At 40.0% G+C, this 22425-nt stretch overlaps 1 protein-coding gene across 4 annotated transcripts; it reads right to left on the bottom strand.

Annotated features, from left to right (window-relative positions):
• Window positions 1-714: 714 nt before the first annotated feature.
• LOC139409084 (DAZ-associated protein 1-like) lies at window positions 715-17440 on the bottom strand. 4 transcript variants are annotated; one of them, XM_071153771.1, is made up of 13 exons: window positions 17307-17424; window positions 16034-16074; window positions 15204-15370; window positions 14579-14644; window positions 13447-13554; window positions 13118-13166; window positions 9377-9459; window positions 6898-7045; window positions 6610-6639; window positions 6032-6184; window positions 5306-5473; window positions 2711-2803; window positions 715-1539 (listed from the first exon to the last, which is right to left on the bottom strand). In XM_071153771.1, exons 1-13 carry the CDS (start codon window positions 17336-17338, stop codon window positions 1367-1369), a joined length of 1311 nt encoding a protein of 436 aa, XP_071009872.1. In that variant the 5' UTR covers window positions 17339-17424; the 3' UTR covers window positions 715-1366. The 4 variants fall into 4 exon arrangements, with proteins under 4 accessions (XP_071009872.1, XP_071009875.1, XP_071009873.1 ...); XM_071153772.1 differs by having other exon boundaries at window positions 1150-1539; window positions 13447-13551; XM_071153774.1 differs by lacking the exon at window positions 2711-2803 and having other exon boundaries at window positions 17307-17440.
• Window positions 17441-22425: the final 4985 nt, after the last annotated feature.

Raw genomic sequence — 22425 nt, 5'->3', positions numbered from 1 at the left:
CTTGACGTTTAATTTCAACGTTATTCTCGATATAATGGTACTTAAGAGAAAATTCACGTAAAAGTTCTGTGCATTGAGGCAAAATAATATTTGATGGCTATTCTGTGGTTTTACCATGTGAGACCAAGTGGGTTTGAAAATGTAATCTGCACAATGCATAATTTGTTAGCTTGCTGAGATAAAGCCTATATAGGCATTATATTGGGGAGATAAAAGCCATAAATCAGGGGTATTACACTTTTAATCTACTAGGTCCAGAGCCAGCTGTTTTTCAGTTGTACCGGATTAATTGCACCTACCTGGTGTCCCAGTTCTAAATCAGTACCCGATTAGAGGCGAACGGAGAAAAAAAAAGAGCCGTGGAACTGCCTACGAGGTCCAGAGTTGAGTTTGAGGGGCCTCTGTGTACGCAAATATATATATGTATATATTTTTTTAGAGGGCCCAACCCGTTTGGGTTTGACATGTTCAGGTTTTTGTTGATATTGAGGGAACCTGGTCCATGATTGTCATTCTACTTAACCCTTGAAAATGACGATGGGTGTTATTTTCCCCATAGACTGTCGCCACCCCAGAAACAACACAGCCCCTACCCCTTGATGGTTCATGTAATGGCCCCCCAAAATTGTGTAAAGGGATCCTAAACAGAATATACACCAAGCATATCAAACATTAGGAACACATTCCTAATATTGACAGCAACAAGAGGCAGGATATCTTTAAAACATTTATTTGAAATAAATTCCTTTCTTTTTGCATAAGTGCAAAATGCACTCAAAAAACAGCCACCTGAGGGAAGTCTACATCTTTAAATAAAAAAACAAGCAAAGTGTACATTTTTCGTACAAAATTCTCTTTAAAAAAATTGCAGTTTGTGTATAATATATATTCATATTTTCCAAACTTTAAAATAAAGACTCAGAAAATAAAACACAATCCACCAAATTAAAAACATTTTCCCTAAAATTTAAAGCTGAGAACTTTAGACCCTGTTTTCAGTTCTGTATCTGGCATAAATATACATATGTCTCTCTCTCTATATATATATATATATCTCTGTGCTAGTGTTTGACCAGACAATCAAAACCTATTGCAAAGTAGTAAAGTCCTACTTTAAAACATGTGGGGAGAAACAAAGTTCCTTTCATTTCAACATTTGAAAGAAAGGTTATGCAAAAATCAACTTTTACATCATGTGACATTGTAACAGAAGTAAATTGGAATCCCTGGTTTTATGAGAGTTCACTTTTCCCCCCAAATTGTGTCAATTTGTGTTCCAAAAAACAAATACAGAAATCCAGTTTTGCTTATGACCAGAACACATTTCCCTGACTTTAGAACTGAGCGCTGTGGCGGTCGGAGACGCTCAGCGTCGGTATGGATGAAAGCCCGTTACGTTGTGATTCTGTCCTCGAGCAAAAGCGGCTGCTGTCGGCTGGGGGCCCGCCGCCGGTTGTGCTGTTGGTGCCCCGTATGAAGCGGTCTGCTGGCTGGGATCTGCGAAAGTATGGCCAAACCCACTCAGGTCCTGACCATAACCTGTGAGGGTGGGTGAAGAACAGGGAAGAAGGGTTCATTATCACAATCATAAATGGTGCTCATAAACAAACAGATTCCAACCAGCTAGGTGAAAGTCCCTTATTTAACCCAAAATAAATATAGCATTGATCATGGTTTCAGGGCTTCTAATGTTCATGTTAAATATTGTCTTCCTTCCTTCCTTCATGAGCCTCCATGAACCAAAATTCTGAGTTTGGTTAGCCAGTTGAGTGCTTCCAGTGTAAATCAATTGGTCTATTATTTTTAGGATTCAAAAGATGCAATCTGAACTGTTATGAGAGGAATCAACAAAAGGAAAACAGTATAAATGCTTAACAGGTTTTTTATTTTTTTTAAATAGACACTGGATGGCTCCATCTCCCTGCAATCCACTGTAGTCGGAGAAGCAGAGAACTGCATAGACGTTCAGTCCAGATCAGGCTGAACAGTTCCAACTCATGTCGGACAGTACAGAGTAACGAAAAAATAAAAGAAATGAAACAGAAAATGGTAGAACACAAGCAAACTTTCCCACAAGGTGCTCAAAGCGCTACAAGGCTGGAAGAAACATGTGGAAGAGCAGACCTAACAGAAATCAAATAGATATCGGACATTCATTCACCAGCCACAAGTGTTTGTTTCTTCATACAAACTTTCCTCTGATTATCATCTTTTATCTGTCAAAGGAGAGGACAGCATATGGGAAAAAACAACAAGTTAATTGACTGCTAACACTTTCAACAACAGAGAGCAAAATAAAAACGTTAATTATAGTATACCATGAACACATTTTGCCAATTAAATATATATATATTTTTTTTTACCAGAAAAGGCAGAGTGAGAGAGGACAAACAAATCTGAGGACACAGGTGTTGTTGGTATGATAAACTACAGCTATGATAGGAAATGAGACATTAACATTCAACAGGCATGGAACCCTGTTAATTGATTTATTATTCATACTGTGAGATATGGTCACGTAATAAGATCTCAATCTCAAATCATTGAATACCGTAGCTGTATTTTAGTTTACTCTAGAAGTATGTACTTTGTATGCACAAACATACAAAAGCACATACAGGGGGAAAGGGACGCAAAGGAACGTAGCAGCTATACGACTTTATACTGAACTGTACTTCTGGTGGTTGGAAAAGACAATGCTCACACCTACCTGCACTACTTCCTCCCTGCACATCCTGACCATTACTGTGAGAAGGACGCGTTGGTCCGTAGGAAGAGGGCTCCTGAGGGTAGATACTCAGGCCTATCAGGGAGACGAGGAGACTAGGTTGACGTAACCAAGATAGTCCACTTTAACATTGTCCCCTTCTTAGACCTGCCACTATGGCTTGGCTTAACACTTAATTATTACACTCCCACTGACTGCCTGCTCTTAAGACTCCTACCATCACTGCACACATCCATCTGGAATTACAAACACATAGGGTGAATGGGAGGGGGCACTACTTGCTAATGCCCTTTGCCGCCTATGGTTACCTTACTAAACAATTCTAAAGTAGGCAGCTAATGCTAACGGTAAAGAGCAGGATGGGTAGGCAAAGCACAAGCATGAAACACTGAACAAGATGGGAAGCTCAACTGACAGTCACAGGGATATATTCAACTGATGCAGTGCATTCGGAAAGTATTCAGACCTCTTGACAAATGTATTAAAAATAAACAGAAATATCATATTTACATAAGTATTCAGACCCTTTCTCAGTACTTTGTTGAAGCACCTTTGGTAGCGATTGCAGTCTTGAGTCGTCTTGGGTATGACGCTAAAAGCTTAGTTGGCACACCTGCATTTGGGGAGTTTCTCTAAACAGAGGTCTCTCCAGAGATGTTAGATCGGGTTCAAGTCCGGGCTCTGGCTGGGCCACTCAAGGACTATGAGACTTGGCCCGAAGCCACTCCGGTGTCGTCTTGGCTGTTTGCCTAGGGTCGTTGTCCTGTTGGAAGGTGAACCTTCGCCCCTGTCTGAGGTCTTGAGGGGTCTGGAGCAGGTTTTCATCAAGGATCTCTGTACTTTGCTCTGTTCAGCTTTCCCTCGATCCTGAGCCTCCCAGTCCCTGCCGCTGAAAAATATCCCCACAGCATGATGCTGCCACCATGCTTTGCCATAGGGATGTTGCTAGGTTTCCTCCAGACATGACGCTTGGCATTCAGGCCAAATAGTTCAATCTTGGTTTCATCAGACCAGAGAATCTTGTTTCTCATTGTCTGAGAGTCCTTTAGATGTCTTTTGGCAAACTCCAAGCTGTCTGTTATGCGCCTTTTACTGAGGAGTGGCTTCTGTCTGGCCACTACCATAAAGGTCTGATTGGTCGAGTGCTGCAGAGATGGTTGTCCTTCTGGAAGCTTCTCCCATCTCCAGAGGAACTCTGGAGCTCTTTGAGTGACCATCGGGATCTTGGTCACCTCCCTGACCAAGGCCCTTCTTTCCCGATTGTGCAGTTTGGCCGGGCGGCCAGCTCTAGGAAGAGACGTGGTGGTTCCAAACTTATTCTATTTAAGAATGATAGAGTGTTCTTGGGGACCTTCAATGCTGCAGAAATGTTTTGGTATAACTCCCCAGATCTGTGTTGACACACAATCCTGTCTCAATTTCCAGTCTCATAGCAAAGGGTCTGAATACTTATGTAAATAAGGTATTTGTTCTTTATTTTTAATAAATTTGCTCAAATTTCCAAAACCTGTTTTGGGTTTGTCATTATGGGGTAGTGTGTAGATTGAATAGGAAAAACATTTAATCTATTTTAGAATAAGGCTGTAACGAAAAAATGTGGACAAAGTCAATGGGTTTGTATACTTTCCAAATGCACTGTACTATTTTGAAAAGCTATACACTTATAAGAGCTATTAACAAAACAAGATATCTAGGTCTGTCTCACCCCACAGATTTTTGTTCACTCTGACAAATGCCAGTGGGGACGAGGAGGGGGAGACAGAATGAACTAACTAAGCAACATACATTAACCTTTCAAAAAGCAAGGATTTACCAAGGCATTTTGCTTACTAAGGAGGAAGAGGCCTTATGCAAGAGCCCCTCAGTTGATGACAATGCTGGATTTGTACCCAACATGGTACAATAAATATAATTGGAAGAATTGAAAAAAAATCCTGATACAGTGCCTTCAGTCTTCTCATAAAAGCTTTCATATTTGTTTGTGGGAAAAGATTGGTCTGAAACCTATTACTCTCAGGAGAAAAATAATCTACAGGATCCATCGACACCATGGAGCTCATGCCAGGAGAGAAAAGCAAGCCAAGTCAATAACAAAAATGGAACAGTTGGTCAAACTGCCTGTAACCTTTGCCAGTAAAATACAATATCTTCCTTGGTCTATCTGCAGTTTGGTGGACATTCCAACTCCTCTCAAAAACAAGATTTCTAGGCAGGATGAACTAATTCAAATCTATCATTGGTTACCCATCCACATCATTACACAGCCCTAAATGGAATATTCTAAAAAAGGTGACACTGAAGAGTCCTGGGTATGGTGGGACTTCTATAGTATCTTCGTGGCCAAGCCGTGGGAAGTGGGTATATATGTATGCAAGCGTGCATATGATGTCGTTAAAGCTACATGGTACCAAAGGGGCGAGCTCCTGCTTGTTTTAGGGTTGTAGTAATGAGCTTAGGCTAGGGAGGAGGGGTTGTTTGACCCAATAAAGCATCCAACAAAATGGATCTATCCAGTATAAGCCATTATAACAGCAATGCTGAGGGTGGGGCTAGGGAATGCATGGAGGCTCTACTTACCATACTGGCTGTAAGGGAAGTCTGGCTGTCCCGTGGGTGCTTTGCTGATGTCCTGAGTAGGTGCTGTAGCTGGAACAAACCCTAGCGGCCCTGTTACCGGAGTCGTGGGAGGGGGCGGCACTCCTTGTGGGGCATACTGCTCACCTTGAGGCGTGCCAAAACTGTACCCTAAACCAGTGCCAGATGGAAGAGTAGTTATGCTGTACATTCTGAACTATGAAAGATCACCTGTAAGATATATTTCCATTTTATTATAATCAAAATAATCATACAACCTTTGTCAGCCTAGGCAGTAGGGTTGGACGATATTAGAATGTAATCATATACTGGTGGTATTCAAAAATTCTATATTGTGAAGACGATATTAACGTTCTTGTGAAGATAAAAATGGAGAACTAAGCGTGTTACTGTTGGTGTTACATTATTGTTAGCGCTGCAGACGAGCTATTAATTTCTTCGAGACAAAGCTGGTGTTTAAATTATTTTCCTCCATTTTACCTGACTTAACGATGCCCGCATTTGAAACTCGTGCTGACATTTAAGTTTTTTGTGGAGGAATTTGTACATATGTGCAAACACTCATCATAAAGCAATGATTTTTTTTTATTTTTACAAAACACACATTTTTGGGGACACAATATTGTTAATTGCAATATGAAAACAAAACCATTTACATAAATAGAAAAAATGCTTTTCTTATGACAACAATACATTGCAGATACTGACCGAACTGAGGTGGTGTGCTGTATCCCTGTTGAGCGTAGGCCTGAGGTGCACCAAACCCCCCCGGTGGGGTCGTTGTGACGAGGAATGTGTTGAACGGTGAGGGGGGCTGGACGGGAGCTCCACGGCCCACAGATAAAGGGGGCCCGTACCCACCTGAGTCAGAGAAAACAACAGTTACTGAATACGGGATGACAGGTGTCTATTGGTAAATTTTTAGTCTTGGATATATCCTGGTTGAAACCCACCGTCAGTAGAGACTGCATATTAGATAACATTTTCACCGCTAGGGTGGTATGATACAAGACTTAAGCAAGGGTGAAGAGTGTTAAGAATAATGATAATTTCCCTCTAGAGACAGATAATGGACTTAGAGTGCCCTCAGGTATCCCAGCTGTCACTGTGATAACACTGGTGCTTAACTGACATTACCCAATTGGTCAATATGGAAAAAGGCAATTGTCTATGACACAATACTTTCTTGATAAGTTAACCATCACAAGACAATAGATAACTATTTTTAAAAAGCTAGTTAGTGCGTGATATCCAAAATAGTCAAGTGATTCAAGGACAAAACGTACCCATGGGCTGGCCTGTAGACACCCAAACTCCTTCAAAAGAGAAAATAGTTTAGTATTTTGCTGGCGCAAAAACAATTCCTCAATATGCAATTTGTAACTATAGTACGTTGATCATTCCTCAAAGTAAAGTTTCAATGTGGACCTAGAAATACAATGTTAATATTTAAAAAAGCAATCAGGAATTTTAACAGTTTGCAATACTATATTTCTACTAGGTATAATAGAATGTCATGTTCCTGGTCTGACAGAACGAGCCACATTCTCTGCTCTGGCTGGTCTCCCACTCACCCGGAGGCCCATAACTCTGCTGCCAGCCCTGGGCAGGCTGTGCCGACCAACCATTGGCTGCACTCAGGATGCCTCTGGGTCCCCATTGGTTAGGTTCAAGCTGGCCAGGAGCTTTGCTGTCCCGAGGTTCAGCCCTTTTCACTTCCACCTGGACAAAGGACAAGGAGGGCACAATTTGCAAGACCAGTAGTTTATCACCAAAATACCTTCCTTACCTGATCTCACCCATTACTAATATTTCTCTTCAACATATCAGCTTGAGAGCGTTTCAGTTTTACATCTTATCTGGGCCATTACACTTGTGCCTAATGCTGATCAATACTTTAAGGGGAGTTGCGTAACAATATGTTTCTCAGGTACTTCAGTCACAATAAGATATTGCTTAATTGTTGGTTAAATAATTTTGAATAAAGCATGAAATAGCAATTGATTTAAAATGGTGCAAAAATGTTATACATTTTACAAAAATCGGTCTGAGAAACATATTCATATTTCCTGTTTTTGTGCCCTTTAACTGTGATAAAAACATTTATCGGAAGGTAAAGACTTACCTTTTCCCAGCTAACGTTTAAAGAATCTCAATTATATTTAACTTGTAGTAGAACTTCAGAGGGAGATGGATGTACAAAGAAATGTATCATATATATCAGAAGAGGTAAAACATGCAGACAATAGAAATGGACAGTCATAAGTCAATTTAAAAATGAATCTTCATACAGTGTCAGATAATGGAGAAAATTGCAATGGTGCTCAATTGACTAATACCCATCTGATTTGCTCATCTCACACAGAATAAAAGCACTTGGTATTGGACTGGACTAATGTTCAATGAGGTTGAAAAGCCAAATCATTTTGTATCACACCAGATGGTTTGTGAGGCTACCAGCCCTTATCTGCCCTATAAAATAGTAGCTTCAACTTGTTGTAGCCAGCCAGAGATACCAGCAGTTTACCAGAGCGACAAATGGGTTTAAAAACTACATGGTGGGGAAGAGGGGGGGGGGGGGGGGACTAGACAGAAATAGACTAGGCTCTATGGAGGTTGAGTTATTGGGGTCACCTTGCAAAATGAATCTCAATTTTCCCCCTGCTTTAAGGCGGTGCCACTTTCTTTGCCTCGCGTCTTTCTTCTCTGGCGACCTAATTACAAGCACGTTTCCACGAGTGGCCCTCCGTCTATAGCACAACTACCTGGGTCTTCTCCCACGGGCATCGTGGCTGGGAGTGATGGATACCATGACTTCAATACACTACCCAACAGCGGAACTGGGATTTTGTCCCACAGTTTGATGTGCTCCACTTTCTAATTTTGTAACTTATATCCCCTGCCTCCCTCAAGTCTAAGCCAAAGGTAATGTCAACTCAAGATCAAGCCAAGCCCCGATTATTTCTGGAAATCAGGACAGTCAAGGAGTCGGTAAGAAGATAGCATAAAGTAGGTAGGGTCCCATACAACAATTATGAACAGACATGGGTTGAGTTCAACTATGAAAAATGGGTCCATATGTCATTGTCCACTTAAATATTCTCTTTCAAAGATAAATGTTGTGTCCTCATATGGGGGGGGGGGTGTAATCACATTATTGAATGCAAAATTTTCAAAATCAATTTTGTCAAGATAATGAATGCTATGGGAAAGGACGTCTCAGAAGTAGTTATGCTAATTCTTTATGACAAAACTACAAATCATTCATGACCGAATATAAAAACTAAAATAAAAACTACTGGTATCACAGAACTGTGGCTTCAGGCACCCAATTATCTAAGAACTTGCCGCTGGAAGGAAGTAGTGGATGATAAGGGCTTAAAAGACAGTGTGAATAGATAGCCCTAGAAAAAAGGCCCACCCATTTTGGTTCTCAGATGTGGTCGACACAGTATGGAGATTCTTAAACTGGGGTCACTTAATTTAGGTTCTTTAGGAAATATATCAAATAACTCAAAAAGTAAGTGACCTGCCAACAAAATAATCAAAAAAGAAAAAAAGAACTGAACAAGACCAATCCTTTAGGTGATTTCTCTGTGGTAAAATAAAGCATTTTAGGCTAAACTCTTATCTCCCATTATATGCTCCAAAACTGGCCACTCCCTTAAATCTCCAAAGCCAGGGCAAGTATCGTTTGAAATAAGATATCGAATAACTTTTACAACCTAAAGGAGAGGTCAAAATAAACAAAGCCTTGGGCGAATACAGAAGTTGTCACTAATATTTCAGGAGAGGTGACCAAGTATTCTTTACAACAAGTACAAGGTCAACCAGGCCATTGAAATGTTACGTGATCCAGAAAACAATTGTGACCTGATCTTCTTCAGCCATGTCATTAAAATATGGAGTTTATAAGAGCTTTAGGCCTTTAAATCTCATTGGTGGCCCCTGAAAATAAGAGCTGTAACTCAAAGTTAACAGCAGCAAACAATGCATCCCGTCGCCCAAGCCTCAGTTTGATCTTGAGGGTAAAATAAAACTACAACTACACACTTTTTTGCCCATGATGTCGTGAAAATGCATGTTGACAGCCTGGTCCACTGATTGTTCGGCCTCGAAAGTAATAAATCCAAAACCTAGCCAACGACCAAGAGTGAATCAAGGTAGCAGGGTGTTGTGACAACACAAGATGAAGAACAGTATTGTGCTCAGCAAGACAAGGATCCATCAAGACTGAGCTGGAGGCTCCTGGGGTTCAGATGATGTCACTGACTTGCAGCGATACACAAGCTGAAGTTTGAGGCCTGAGGCACTTGTATCATCCAAGAAACTTTGCACCAATCCTTTCCATGAACAACTAAGGTTTCAGCTGTATATTTTTTTATTTTTTTACTTCTAACACAGCAAAGTCTCCTTGTTCTGTATTCATGTATTATAGAGGGGTTTGAAAATGTAATGTAATATATCAAATTGTAATATATTTATATCCAGTGCAGTCAGTTGAACTACTGAGGAATATAAAAACGATATAGATTTCATGACACTTAAGTGGTTTCAGAGCATTCATGTATGCATTGGGTGCCAATTGGCCCAGCGGTATTGATGTTAGTTCATTTCATCCAAACCCCAACTTGATCTGCCCCTTGGTATATTGCTGTGTAGCACAATCTGGCAGCATCCATTGTTAATGCATAACAAAACAAAAAATGGAGAAACAGAAACTGTACCATGTCTAAAGCTTTTTCAAGTTTTCCCAAATGTGGTTTTATGTTTTAGAGTCAGCCAGGATAAGCCTAAATGGAAAATTACAATATTGCTTACAACAGCAACACAAAGATATAGGCCATTTTGTCTTACGAAATGTGTAAGTAACAACTAATGATGCTGTCAAGAGTTTGCATGGGGGATAAACAAAGTTCCCATCAAACATGGTGAAAAACCTCTTACTGTACAAAATAAAAACCCTGAAATGAAGGCTTTGATAAGGTGATTGACTGAAGCCTCTCATGGCTTTCCATTGAACTGCATAGAGCCTGGGTTATTCTAACAAATCAAATCTAAACTTTAATTGGTGGCGTACACAGTTTTGCAGATGTTATTGCAGATGCATCGAAATGCTTGTTTCTAGCACCAGCAATATCAAGCAAAAACACCATTCATGCCAATGACTACAGTCCCTGCATGATATTAAAAGTTACTCTAGCTGAACCTATGAATATACAGCACTGTAATTGAATCCTTCATTTAATTGTACATTTAGAAGCCCAACATCGGCAAATGTCCTGGTTCTGATAAAGTCTTGTGATTTTTTTGTGGCGATAAAAACTTTCCACAGTACTTGAGTTATGCAGCAGCAGCAATAGCCCACTACAGTGAACCAGTTTCATTTTGATAAACTCATACCAGTGGCAGAATTGGGTTGTGAGAAAATCTCCACTCTGGGACCTAACCTGATTCCAATTAAATGTCCTTTGAGACAACCGAGAATTTGAAACCGCTAATATTATTTCAAGCTGTCCCAAGCCGCCTGATCTACAACTATAAATATCATCCATCGATGACCTGTCCTTAATCTAGATTCAAAACTTAGTTTAAGCATTTGCAAGCAAACATTCCTAGACAATCTACCCAAAACAAAGGTGTCAAAAACCCAATGTCGTGCTAAGAGCAACAAAACAAAAAAAACTCAAGTTCATAACCATGATGAATCTAAACTTTGTATACACCCCAAATTGACAGCCTGCACATTCCATTTTTGGTTCAAACATCTGGCCTGTACCTCTGTGATACCACTCAGTACACAATAACCTAAAGGAGAAAAGACAAATCTTAAGAGACACCGTTAATCACATTCAAACCATTCACAAGGAGAAGGACAGAAAAATTAAAATAGGAAGGGCTTATACTTACAAAAATACTTAACTTTCTACATAAGGGAAAACACTTAATATATATAGATTTATTTTAAATCCGAAGTCTAAATTTAACAAAAGAAAACTTAGCTTAATACTGAATGTTTAAAAGTATTTTAGTAACAGAAAAGTCTGGATATTATGCTTGATTATGTTAATGTCATTGCTGTGCAACATCGTGTAAATTCAGATGACAAACTATTCTGCTTGTCTACCCAAAGAGATCAAGGGGTACTGAAATAGAAGAGAGGTAATAAATGACAGGAGTCATTGACTGCTGCATCATTGCTATGTGGGACAAGTGCAGAAGAAACAGTTCTGAGCAAACTACCCAACCTAATGTAACCTACATCTAGGCTAAACAGTTCTGAGCTAACTGACCAGACTAATCAACATCCACCCATGCTTGTCTTGTCATTCTAGGGGTGTGTTTACAGCCCAATTCTCATTCAAATGTTTTACTAATTGGTCTTTTGACCAATCAGGTCTGAAAATCAGCTGATGTGAAAAGATCCGATGTGATTGGTCAAAAGACTAATTCGTGGAAAGAATATCAAAACCGGGCTGCCAGTGTAAACACAGCCTAACTATCAACTCATTTACCAGATGAAACTCCTTAATCTGTTCTTCTTAAAAACTATTTCAAATGTCAACCGACTGAAAAACAAGTGAACTGCATCTGCATAATTTAGGGCCATAGGAATTCCTTTCCCCAGCTTCTTCAGGTTTTCCCTCTCAAAATCTAATAGAAAAAACTAAACTGGATGTTGTAAGTCCCCAACAATGCTTAAACCACATCAGGAGACCACTTTTGAGTTCTGGGAAAAATTAGAGAAATGTCTTACCCTTTAATTCCAGTGGGCACCTAGTAAGAGTCCGTTTAGTGATGTTTTTGTAGTACACATGATGGTAGAGTTTGCAAAACAAATATCCACTGGATTGATGCAAATAATAATGACATGGCATTCTGCCAGGTAAGCATAGGCTACCATGTAGTTAACATTTAATTGAGAAGGTTTTTGGGAAAGCCTTTCCATCTATCAGAAGATTTTTCATTAGCATCATCGCTAACCGTGACGCAAAATGGTAGCCGCGCGCACCGCACACACAGATGGGGAATTCTCGTTGACTCTTCAGAAAGTTGCAGGAAATACGAATCACTGATGCATTCTGTTCATGTCTTATATTAAACTTGGGCTAATTAATACATTTTCAATACATTTAGTTGATTCGCTACCAAACAAAGTTATATTGTTGAATTCCAATGTGTCTGGATTGAGTCCACGTTTTCCGTATTGCAGATTTTATAGGTCCTTAATTTAAAAAATATATATAATCTGGCACTATGCTGGTAAAGTTCTGCCATTTCAGCATTTAACTCAAAGTACTCAAAAAAGACAAATGTTAACACTTTTGTCAAATGGTCAAAGTTTTAAATTAGTCAATCCATTTCATTGCAGCCTGAATAATACCACAAAAGAATATCAAGATACTGTACTCAAGTATAGTCATCATGATGAAGCCAATTTATTTCAAACTACATGTAATACTAGTGTGTCCCTTAATAAAACATCTAAATGCATCAAAAGCTGATCCGGTCACACAAAGTCAAGATGTTTGAAATGCCTGCAAACTTTCTAAACTTCCTCCCCATGTAAATAGGACTGCACGGGGAAAGCTTTCCGTATTTAAGGGTGGCATCCATTACAACGCCTGTGAATGAATGAATGACGAACAAGATGTTCCACCAGAAGACACAGGTGGGTCTAGCTATAATTGAGCATGGTGGTTGAATGCAGCTTACTCTCTTTGGGTCAGAATAGTTTGTCATGAGATTTAGAGATGGGAGGTACGGAAGGAAAAAAAAGGGATCAGCTTTTACCTCTGGGCCTCTGTTTTTCCGCGTCATAGATCATTACCACCTCTGTGACCTTGGATTCAACAAAGGAGAACATGGGCTGCATTAGGATACAGGGGGAAAAAATGCTAGTATTGCCATTGCATGCATCTCTCAGTTGGAAAACTAACACATTCTATCAATATCCTCTCCTCATATTCATGGCATTTTAACAGAAAATACTACTTTTCCTGTAGTCTTCCATTAAGCAGTTCCTATATTGGATCCTGTGCAACACATTTAAAACGGTTTTAGGTATTATTTTTTATATAAAAGCTATACAATACCGTATAGACCATTTTAACAGGACTCACCACTCCAAATCTATTGAAATAGTCCCGGAGTTCAGGTTCACCGCAGTTATGGGGGATTCCGCCGACAAATATCTTCTTTGATTTATTGCTGTCAGCTTTGCTACCCTTCTGAAACAAAGAATGGGATCTCAAAGCCAGATCAAGAATCTGTACAGGTGCATCAAATCCAGGACCGAAAGACTGAAAAACAGCTTCTATCTCCAGGCCATCAGACTGTTGAACAGCGATCACACCATCCCCTGTATTAAGAGAGTAGTACTCATGTAGTAAGTGAAAGACAAAGATAGACTCGCTCGCACCCACACTCACAGCCAACGCTGCTGTCCCATGTATATGAAGACAAACACTGGACTGTTTCTTTCACACCAAGTATTCATAGTGTGTTATTCACATAGCTCATTCTAAAATATCTACTACTGTATGTTCGATTTTTGTTAAACTGTTTATATACTCAAATCTTGACACGGCTCACTAATATCTTCTGCTTTACATATCATCCTCAGTATACATTTTAGGTGGCATATGGATTACTGAGTGTTATTTGGGTTGTTATCTGGATTAGTTCTAACATTTGTGATTTGTTTTTTAGTTTTTCATTATTATTTGTGTACTTGTTAAGACATTTTTTCCTGCATTTTAGGCGCTAGTAACAAGCATTATACTGCACCCGCTACAACACCTGCTTAACTGTGTACGCAGCCAATAAACTTGCATTTGAATCACACTGAAGACAATTCACCATCTAGTCAGACAGCGGAGAAGAAATTAGGTTCTCTCATTCTGCCCTGGGGTATAATTCTTCACGTCACATCAATGCAAACACCAGTCCCAAAAGATCAGGGCACACTAGTGCCTTCACTTCAGAGTTACTGAGACAAGACATTTCAGGATCTCTGTAAGTGATTTAGTAAAAAAAAAAAATTAAGTCTAACAATTACATTTTAGGCTCATTAGTAGAAGTCATGTTCACAGCAATATGCTTCAGAGTGACAGATGAGATTTCTAGAGGCAGATAGGACCCCAGTTTATAAAAAGACCAAAAGGATACAATTTAATCCATTCTACCAAGGCTTGGTGCCCTATTTCTATAGAGGACACATGTAGCCCCAACTAATTAAAATACGCCCCTTACCCAGCCATCCTTCGTTCGCACTTTTTCAGGTTGCATTCCTCTGGGAGTACATGGCTTGGGATCAATCTGAAGACAAGGAATGAAATTGTACATCTCACCCTTCAGTGAAAAATCACCTTCAAATGTTCCCTCCAATTTATCTGGTAAATTAGCCCACTCAATACAGCCACATACAAATTAAATAAATTATGGTGTTATACAATTCAAATTATGATAAGTCAAAGTTTAACTTCAAGAGAATGACCTTCACTATGACAAAATTGACCTGTTCATATTGCTGCATAAAGCAACTTGTAGCAAACAAAGCATGTCATGTCCAGCCCACTGCAGTTACATGTTAGTTCAACTAATAGGCATCTGAAGAGGCAACACTTGTTTGGCAAACAGCCTGCTTTCATGTCCATGAATGTCCTTCAGAGCCAGCCTTACATTTACTGAAGATACCAATGCCAGTTATGAATTCCCTACTACTTGCTCTTGCACAGAGTATCATCTATATGTAATACTTCAGATAAAATGTTGACATTCCCATGCAGTGCTTAATTATTCTAATACTTTAAAAAAGGAATAATTGATAAGACACATATTTTACTTTCCTTATTCAAGCTGCAAAGTGCATACTCACATTTCTGCCATCAAGATTATGGGGTTTGGTCTCCAGTACAGTCCGGACACAGTTGGGGTCTTTGAATTTGACAAAACCAAAGCCCCGTGACTGATTTGTGGTTTTGTCCTTCATGATGACACAATCAACTACTTCCCCATACTGCGAGAAATAGTTTCTCAAAGTTTCTGATAGAAAAGAGGACATTGACATGAGTGGGACGATCCGTTATAGGATCCTTTAGGGATACATACATAGCCTAGTGTCCTGACATTATGGGTAATGCTTTTCAAAGTTAATGAAATACTAAATACTTTGCATTCAGTTAAGATCCCCATTAGCTGTTGCCAAGGCAGCAGCTTCTCTCCCTGGGGTCCAAACAGACAAAACATTACATCAAACAAAACATTGTGCATTCAAAAGCATGACACACATGTATCTTTGGAGGCAGGGCATGGAGGTTTCAACAAATAATTGTCATAACAATCACATCGAATTCTTATAATTGATTTTCTTGTCATTGAAAGCCCCAAGGAAGTACCAAGGAAGGATGCACAAAAATACATAGTACTGTGGCTATTGCTCATAACTTCAGAAAACACTGTCAGAGTGAAGAGCGCGGTGTAAAGACACACTGCCCAATCAAGCATGATACAGAGAAGGGCTCTGGACCATAGCTACAGACAAACTCACTTAAGACTAGATATGAGCAACTATGAGAAAATCCTGCATGTGTACTTTAATTACAATACACACTAACATGCCACCCTTTGGTACTCCTTCAAGCACAACAGTATGTGCACTGCAATACGCCTAATATTGACTGGTTGGTAAGTAGACAGCTGACTCACCCTGTGTTGTACTCCAGTCCAAGCCACCCACAAACAGTTTCCTATAAAACGAGAGAGAAAAAAGCATTCCTTTGAATTTAAGCAAAACCTGAGATGGTCCATCATTCCTGGGACACAGGAACACATCCTCAAATGGTTCTGATGCGTTAACATGTGAAAACTGACTGTGCCACATAATTGTAATGTAACCTCACAATAGATAGAGTTATTTTACTGCGGGTATATTTCTTTAAGCTGCTGATGATGCATATCAACAAACCTTGCTTTCTACTCAAATACTGGAATAAAGGTGACTTGTTTAGCACCGACAACACCTCTGGTCTTGTTTTGAAACCTTATGCCACGTCTACAAGCTAACATAAACCAGGCAAGCGAAGATATTAACTTAAGCTAGCTAAATTAGCTAACTAAAACATTAATTATCCATTAAACTTGAAAGAGCGTTAGCTAACGTTACAAATTTGACTTTAGTTAATCTTATAAACCAACGTTAGTTATATGCCGCAAGTAAAAAATAAAATAGGTAAAATACCATTGCTTCAACTATAATTTGATATGGATAATGTTGACGGATCAAACCAATATTATTACGATGCTCTCAATCTTATGCCCTGAAGTCAGTTCTCTATCAAGTTCAAGAGTAACAGCGCAATATTAGCTATCTCCAGCAACTAGCCACAATTGAAAGTTAACTAGCTTCTGGTATATTTTTTAAGCATGTAGTGTTAACTAACGTTATATTCTGTCAACTTCAATCAAACTTGAAATTGGCTACTCCACAAAACGAAGATATCACCAGGAGTCGACACTTGGCTAACGTTACCGTGCCGTATTGGTACTTCACCACTTTGCTAGCTAGTTAACGTTAGCTGCTAACGCTAGAGAGCCAACTTGTTTCGGTTTATATTTATTGTGTTGTTAGTTAACTAACTAGCTGAATAGTTGAGTATTTCAATTAATTATTCAATGACACCATGTAAACATTACTTTTGACTAGCTATCTAGTTACCTAAACCAATGTCATGCATGTTTCCAAATTATTTTTAACTAGCTAGGCTAAAATCAACTAACGTTCGCAAACTAGCTAGTTAACGTTAGTTACCAGTAGTTATAAATATAACAACGCCAACTAGCTAGCTAACGTTAGCTAGCTGAGTAAAAGTGGTGATGCAGGTAATATCTATCACAGTAATTCATTGATTGAAGTTAAAATGCAAAGGAGTATATACTTATATAACTAATTCTCATTAATTAGGTGGCGATCACATCTTACCCAACTTCATCTCCGGCTAAATTGCTGTTCATTTCTAAGGCTAGTGCAGGGAACGGGTATGCTGTCACTAGTTTATTGCTTCAGTACTGCTCTTCACGAGGAAGGTCACTCCGCTTTTGGTTCAAACTGAATCTGCGCAATGACGACGTTTGCCACATGGGGTCACCAGCCAGGGGGTGAAAAAAATGTAATAATATACAGACAGTTGTGGGATATGTAGTTGAAATTCAAGATGTAGTCTCTTCATTTACAAATTAGATCAGAAAATAAAAGAATACTGCCACACGGCATTGCTTGTGGATGTACTATATAGTGCTGAGTGATTAGTGCTTTGAGGTTGGTTTGGTTTCGGTTCGATTATTACAAAAGAAAATGTAGACATTAAATGTATACATTTAAAATAAAATAAAATTAACGGTAGTGACTGAACATTACTACGTATCACTTACCACAATTTATTATCATTACTTTACTTTAATAAAATATTTGTTTTATAAAGATTACTTTATTATTTAATTCCAAGTCATCATCTCATCTCTATAGAGCTGCTGCCTATGCTGTTTGACGAAATCAATATTTTAGTAGTTGTTCAAAGTAAATAAGGCATATTTTTATTACTGAATTACAACTATCAATCACTTAGATCATATATTTTCTGGTAGAGATACCTCGTGAAACATCTGCTTTCTATCCCTGTCGACCGCGCGTTCTCGCTTCTCTCAGGGTGCATTCATAAATTGCCTCCAATATGTGATGTCAGAGTCTGTTATAAATTCATTGCGTTTTGCTCTTGGAGCATTCAGAGCGCACACTGAACGCTCTGGCTGAGGAGTAGGGTCGATCCTAGCGTTCTGACCTCACAACGGCAGTCAAGCACCTAAACTAACTGGCTAAATAAAGTTGGCTAGCTACTTTCAAACACAATTGAGGGTACACCTCACTCTCGCCAATTTACTAGCCCTAGCAGAGTTGGTTAGGCTGTTTTCATCTAGAGCGACAATGACCGTAACTGTGCTGCTGGCAACAATTGAACTGCATAATTTATTCTGCGCTCTGGCACACTAAAACGGGAGTGCCCTGAAATCATAGTAGATAGCCAGAGTGAATTTACAAACGCACCCTCAGTCTCCATGTCTGCATCAAATATTCACATTATAGTTCAGCGCACCACACAGACCAGACATGTAGGCAGACACGTAATGGATTATGGCCATTGTAGTCACGAACCAAATTTTCTACGCTAATATTGGCCTGTTGAAAACTACAACTCCGTAATACATCGCTTGATCTGATTTATAGCTACAGAAACTGTGCATTGACCTCACAGAAAAAAACGAACGAAATATAATTCAAATAAGTTAACAAACGTCCGTCAATTAAAAACAGCAGGCATTTCAGTCAATCGCTCAGCACTAAATGTACAGACAGGCTAGTTAAGGGTCATAGTTAAGAATCATATCATCTCCACCTTACCCGACACCCTAGATCCACGACAATTTGCATACCGCCCAAACATATCCACGGATGACGCAATCGAAATCGCACTGTACACTGCCCTATCCCATCTGGGCAAGAGGAATACCCACAGTTGAAGTTGGAAGTTGACATAGACCTTAGCCAAATACATTTAAACTCAGTTTTTCACAATTCCTGACATTTGATCCTTGTAAAAATTCCCTGTCTTAGGTCAGTTAGGATCACCACTTTATTTTAAGAATGTGAAATGTCAGAATTATAGTAGAGAGAATGATTCATTTCATTTTCCCCCCATCACATTCCCAGTTGGTCAGAAGTTTACTTACACTCAAATAGTATTTGGTAGCATTGCCTTTAAATTGTTTAACTTGGGTCAAATGTTTTGGGTAGCCTTCCACAAGTATCCCACAATAAGTTGGGTGAATTTTGGCCCATTCCTCATGACAGAGCTGGTGTAACTGAGTCAGGTTTGTAGGCCTTGCTCGCACATGGTTCTGGCCACAAATTTTCTATAGGATTGAAGTCAGGGCTTTGTGATGGCCACTCCAATACCTTGACTTTGTTGTCCTTAAGACATTTTTCCACAACTTTGGAAGTATGCTTGGGGTCATTGTCCATTTGGAAGACCCATTTGCGACCAAGCTTTAACTTCCTGACTGATGTTGCTTCAATATATCCACATAATTGTCCTCCTCATGATGCCATCTATTTTGTGAAGTGCACCAGTCCCTCCTGCAGCAAAGCACCCCCACAACATGATGCTGCCACCCCCGTGCATCCCCCTTTTGCCTCCAAACATAACAATGATTATTATGACCAAACAGTTCTATTTTTGTTTCATTAGACCAGATGACATTTCTCCAAAAAGTACGATCTTTGTCCCCATGTGCAGTTGCAAACTGTAGTCTGGCTTTTTTTTATGCCGGTTTTGGAGCAGTGGCTTCGTCCTTGCTGAGAGGACTTTCAGGTTATGTCGATGTAGGACTGGTTTTACTGTGGATGTAGATACTTTTGTACCGGTTTCCTCCAGCATCTTCACAAGGTCCTTTGCTGTTGTTCTGGGATTGATTTGAACTTTTCACACCAAAATACGTTCATCTCTAGGAAACAGAACGCGTCTCCTTCCTGAGAGGTAAGTCGGCTGCGTGGTTCCATGGTGTTTATACTTGCGTACTATTATTTGTACAGATGAACGTGGTACCTTCAGGCGTTTGGAAATTGCTCCCAAGGATGAACCAGACTTGTGGAGGTCTACAAAAAAAGATTATGGGGTCTTGGCTGATTTCTTTTGATTTTCTCATGATGTCAAGCAAAGAGGCACTGAGTTTAAAGGTAGGCCTTGAAATACATCCACAGGTACACCACCAATTGGCTCAACTGATGTCAATTAGCCTATCAGAATCTAAAGCCATGACATATTTTTCGGGAATTTTCCAAGCTGTTTAAAGGCACAGTCAACTTAGTGTATGTAAACTTCTGACCCACTGGAATTGCAATGCAGAGAATTATAAGTGAAATAATCTGTCTGTAAACAATTGTTGGAAAAATTACTTGTGTCATGTACAAAGTAGATGTCCTAACCAACTTGCCAAAACTATAGCTTGTTAACAAAAAAATTGTGGAGTGGTTGAAAAATTAGTTTTAAGGACTCCAACGTAAGTGTATGTAAACTTCCAACTTCAACTGTATGTAAGACCGCTGTTCATCGACTACAGCTCAGCCTTCAATACCATAGTGCCCTCCAAGCTCATCACTAAGCTCGGGGCCCTGTCGTGGTAATTTCCTGTATTTATAAGTGAAAGGAGAGTTTACAAACCACACACAAGTCAGAGTTATACTTTAAACTTAATCTTTTAATAATATGAGCTTCACCATAGCCCTTTGATTCTCAGATCAATTCAGTGTCTATAAATTAATTCTGAGTGTCAACATAATGGCAACTGAGATCTTTCATAGCAAAGATCCACCCCTCTCAATTCACAATGACGAACCACAGGTCTTAGGAAAACTGCACAAAGGAAGACTTTTACTTGAGAGAGGAGTATCCCATAGCCAGACAGCATTAGCTATAAATCATCGTTCAGTTTGCTCTCTAAGACAAGGTTCTACTTCTCGTTCTTGGTACTTCATATTACCAAAACAATTACCTCATCCAATTGCATATATCAATTGTCAATTCTATATACTCCCATCTCAAATTACAACCCACCCCTAGACAAGCTCCCTTAGAGGAGTGAGCCTCTAGGTCATATACTATTAAAGACAAGTTTTGACATCAGAGGGGACATTCAATGGTTCCAGACACTGCCATACTCCTCCCCCCCAAAGGGAAAAGTAGGGAGTGACTGGTGTACAGACATTGTGGAGCCCTTCACATGGTTTAACAGATACCCTCACATATGAAGACAGTCCTGACCTCTCCCCTCTCTGGGCCCCAAGTGACTTTTCCCACATAAGCATATTTATGAAAGTTGATAAAATGTCTTATTTATCAATGTTACCTAACTAATTCTGATTCTGCTACGACAACCCCACCCTGTGCAACTGGGTCCTGGATTTCCTGACCATCCCCAGGTGGGGAAGGTGGGCAACAAAACCTCTGCTACGCTGATTCTTAACATGGGGGCCCCACAAGGGTGCGTGCTCATCCCCCTCCTGTACTCCCTGTTCACCCATGACCGTGTGGCCACACACAAGTCTCCAACGAAATCATCAAATTTGGAGACGACATAACAGTGGTAGGTCTGAATACCAACAACGATGAGACAGCCTACAGGGAAGAGGTGAGGGCCCTGATGGAGTGGTGCCAGGAAAATAACCTCTCCCTCAACAAAACAAAGGAGCTGGTCATGGACTTCAGGAGACAACAGAGGAAGCACGCCCCCATCCACATCGATGGGGTCGCAGTGGAGAGGGTGAAAAGCTTCAAGATTCTCAGTATGCACATCACTGACAACCTAAAATGGTCCATCCACACAGTCAGTGTGGTGAAAAAGGTGCAACATTTTACATTTACATTTTAGTCATTTAGTAGATGCTCTTATCCAGAGCTACTTACAGTTAGTGCTTTCATCTTAAGATAGCTAGGTGGGACAACCACATATCACAGTCATAGTAAATAACTGTTTCCTCAATAAATTAGTTATCAGTAAAGTCAGAGCTGTTAAGGGTGGGGAGTAGTCAAGTGTGATTGTTAGTTCACAAAAGGCTATTTTTTATCATTTTCTATTGGGGGGGGGGGGGGGGGGGTTGGGGTTAGGAGGTTGCGCGAGGGGGGAGCTGTGGGATTATTTAATATACTCTTTGAGGAGGTAGGGTTTCAGATGTTTTCTGAAGAAGGGAAGGGACCCTGCTGTCCTAGTTTAAGGGGGAAGCTGGTTCCACCATTGGGGTGCCAGGACAGAGAGGAGTTTGGCCTGCGCTGAGCGGAAGGGCCAAGAGACCAGAGGTGGCAGAACGGAGTGCTCTGGTTGGGGTGTAGGGTTTGAGTATAGCCTGAAGGTAGAGAAGGGCAGTTCATCTTGCTGCTCCGTAGGGAAGTACCATGGTCTTGTAGTGGATGCGAGCTTCAACTGGGAGTCAGTGGAGTGTGCGGAGGAGCGGGATGACATGGGAAGACTTGGGAAGGTTGAATACCAAGCAG

This window comes from Oncorhynchus clarkii, chromosome 5, assembly GCF_045791955.1.
Source record: "Oncorhynchus clarkii lewisi isolate Uvic-CL-2024 chromosome 5, UVic_Ocla_1.0, whole genome shotgun sequence".
Lineage (NCBI taxonomy): Eukaryota > Metazoa > Chordata > Actinopteri > Salmoniformes > Salmonidae > Oncorhynchus > Oncorhynchus clarkii.
Note: the sequence above shows the minus strand (reverse complement) of the source record. Positions and strands in the feature narration are given on the sequence as shown.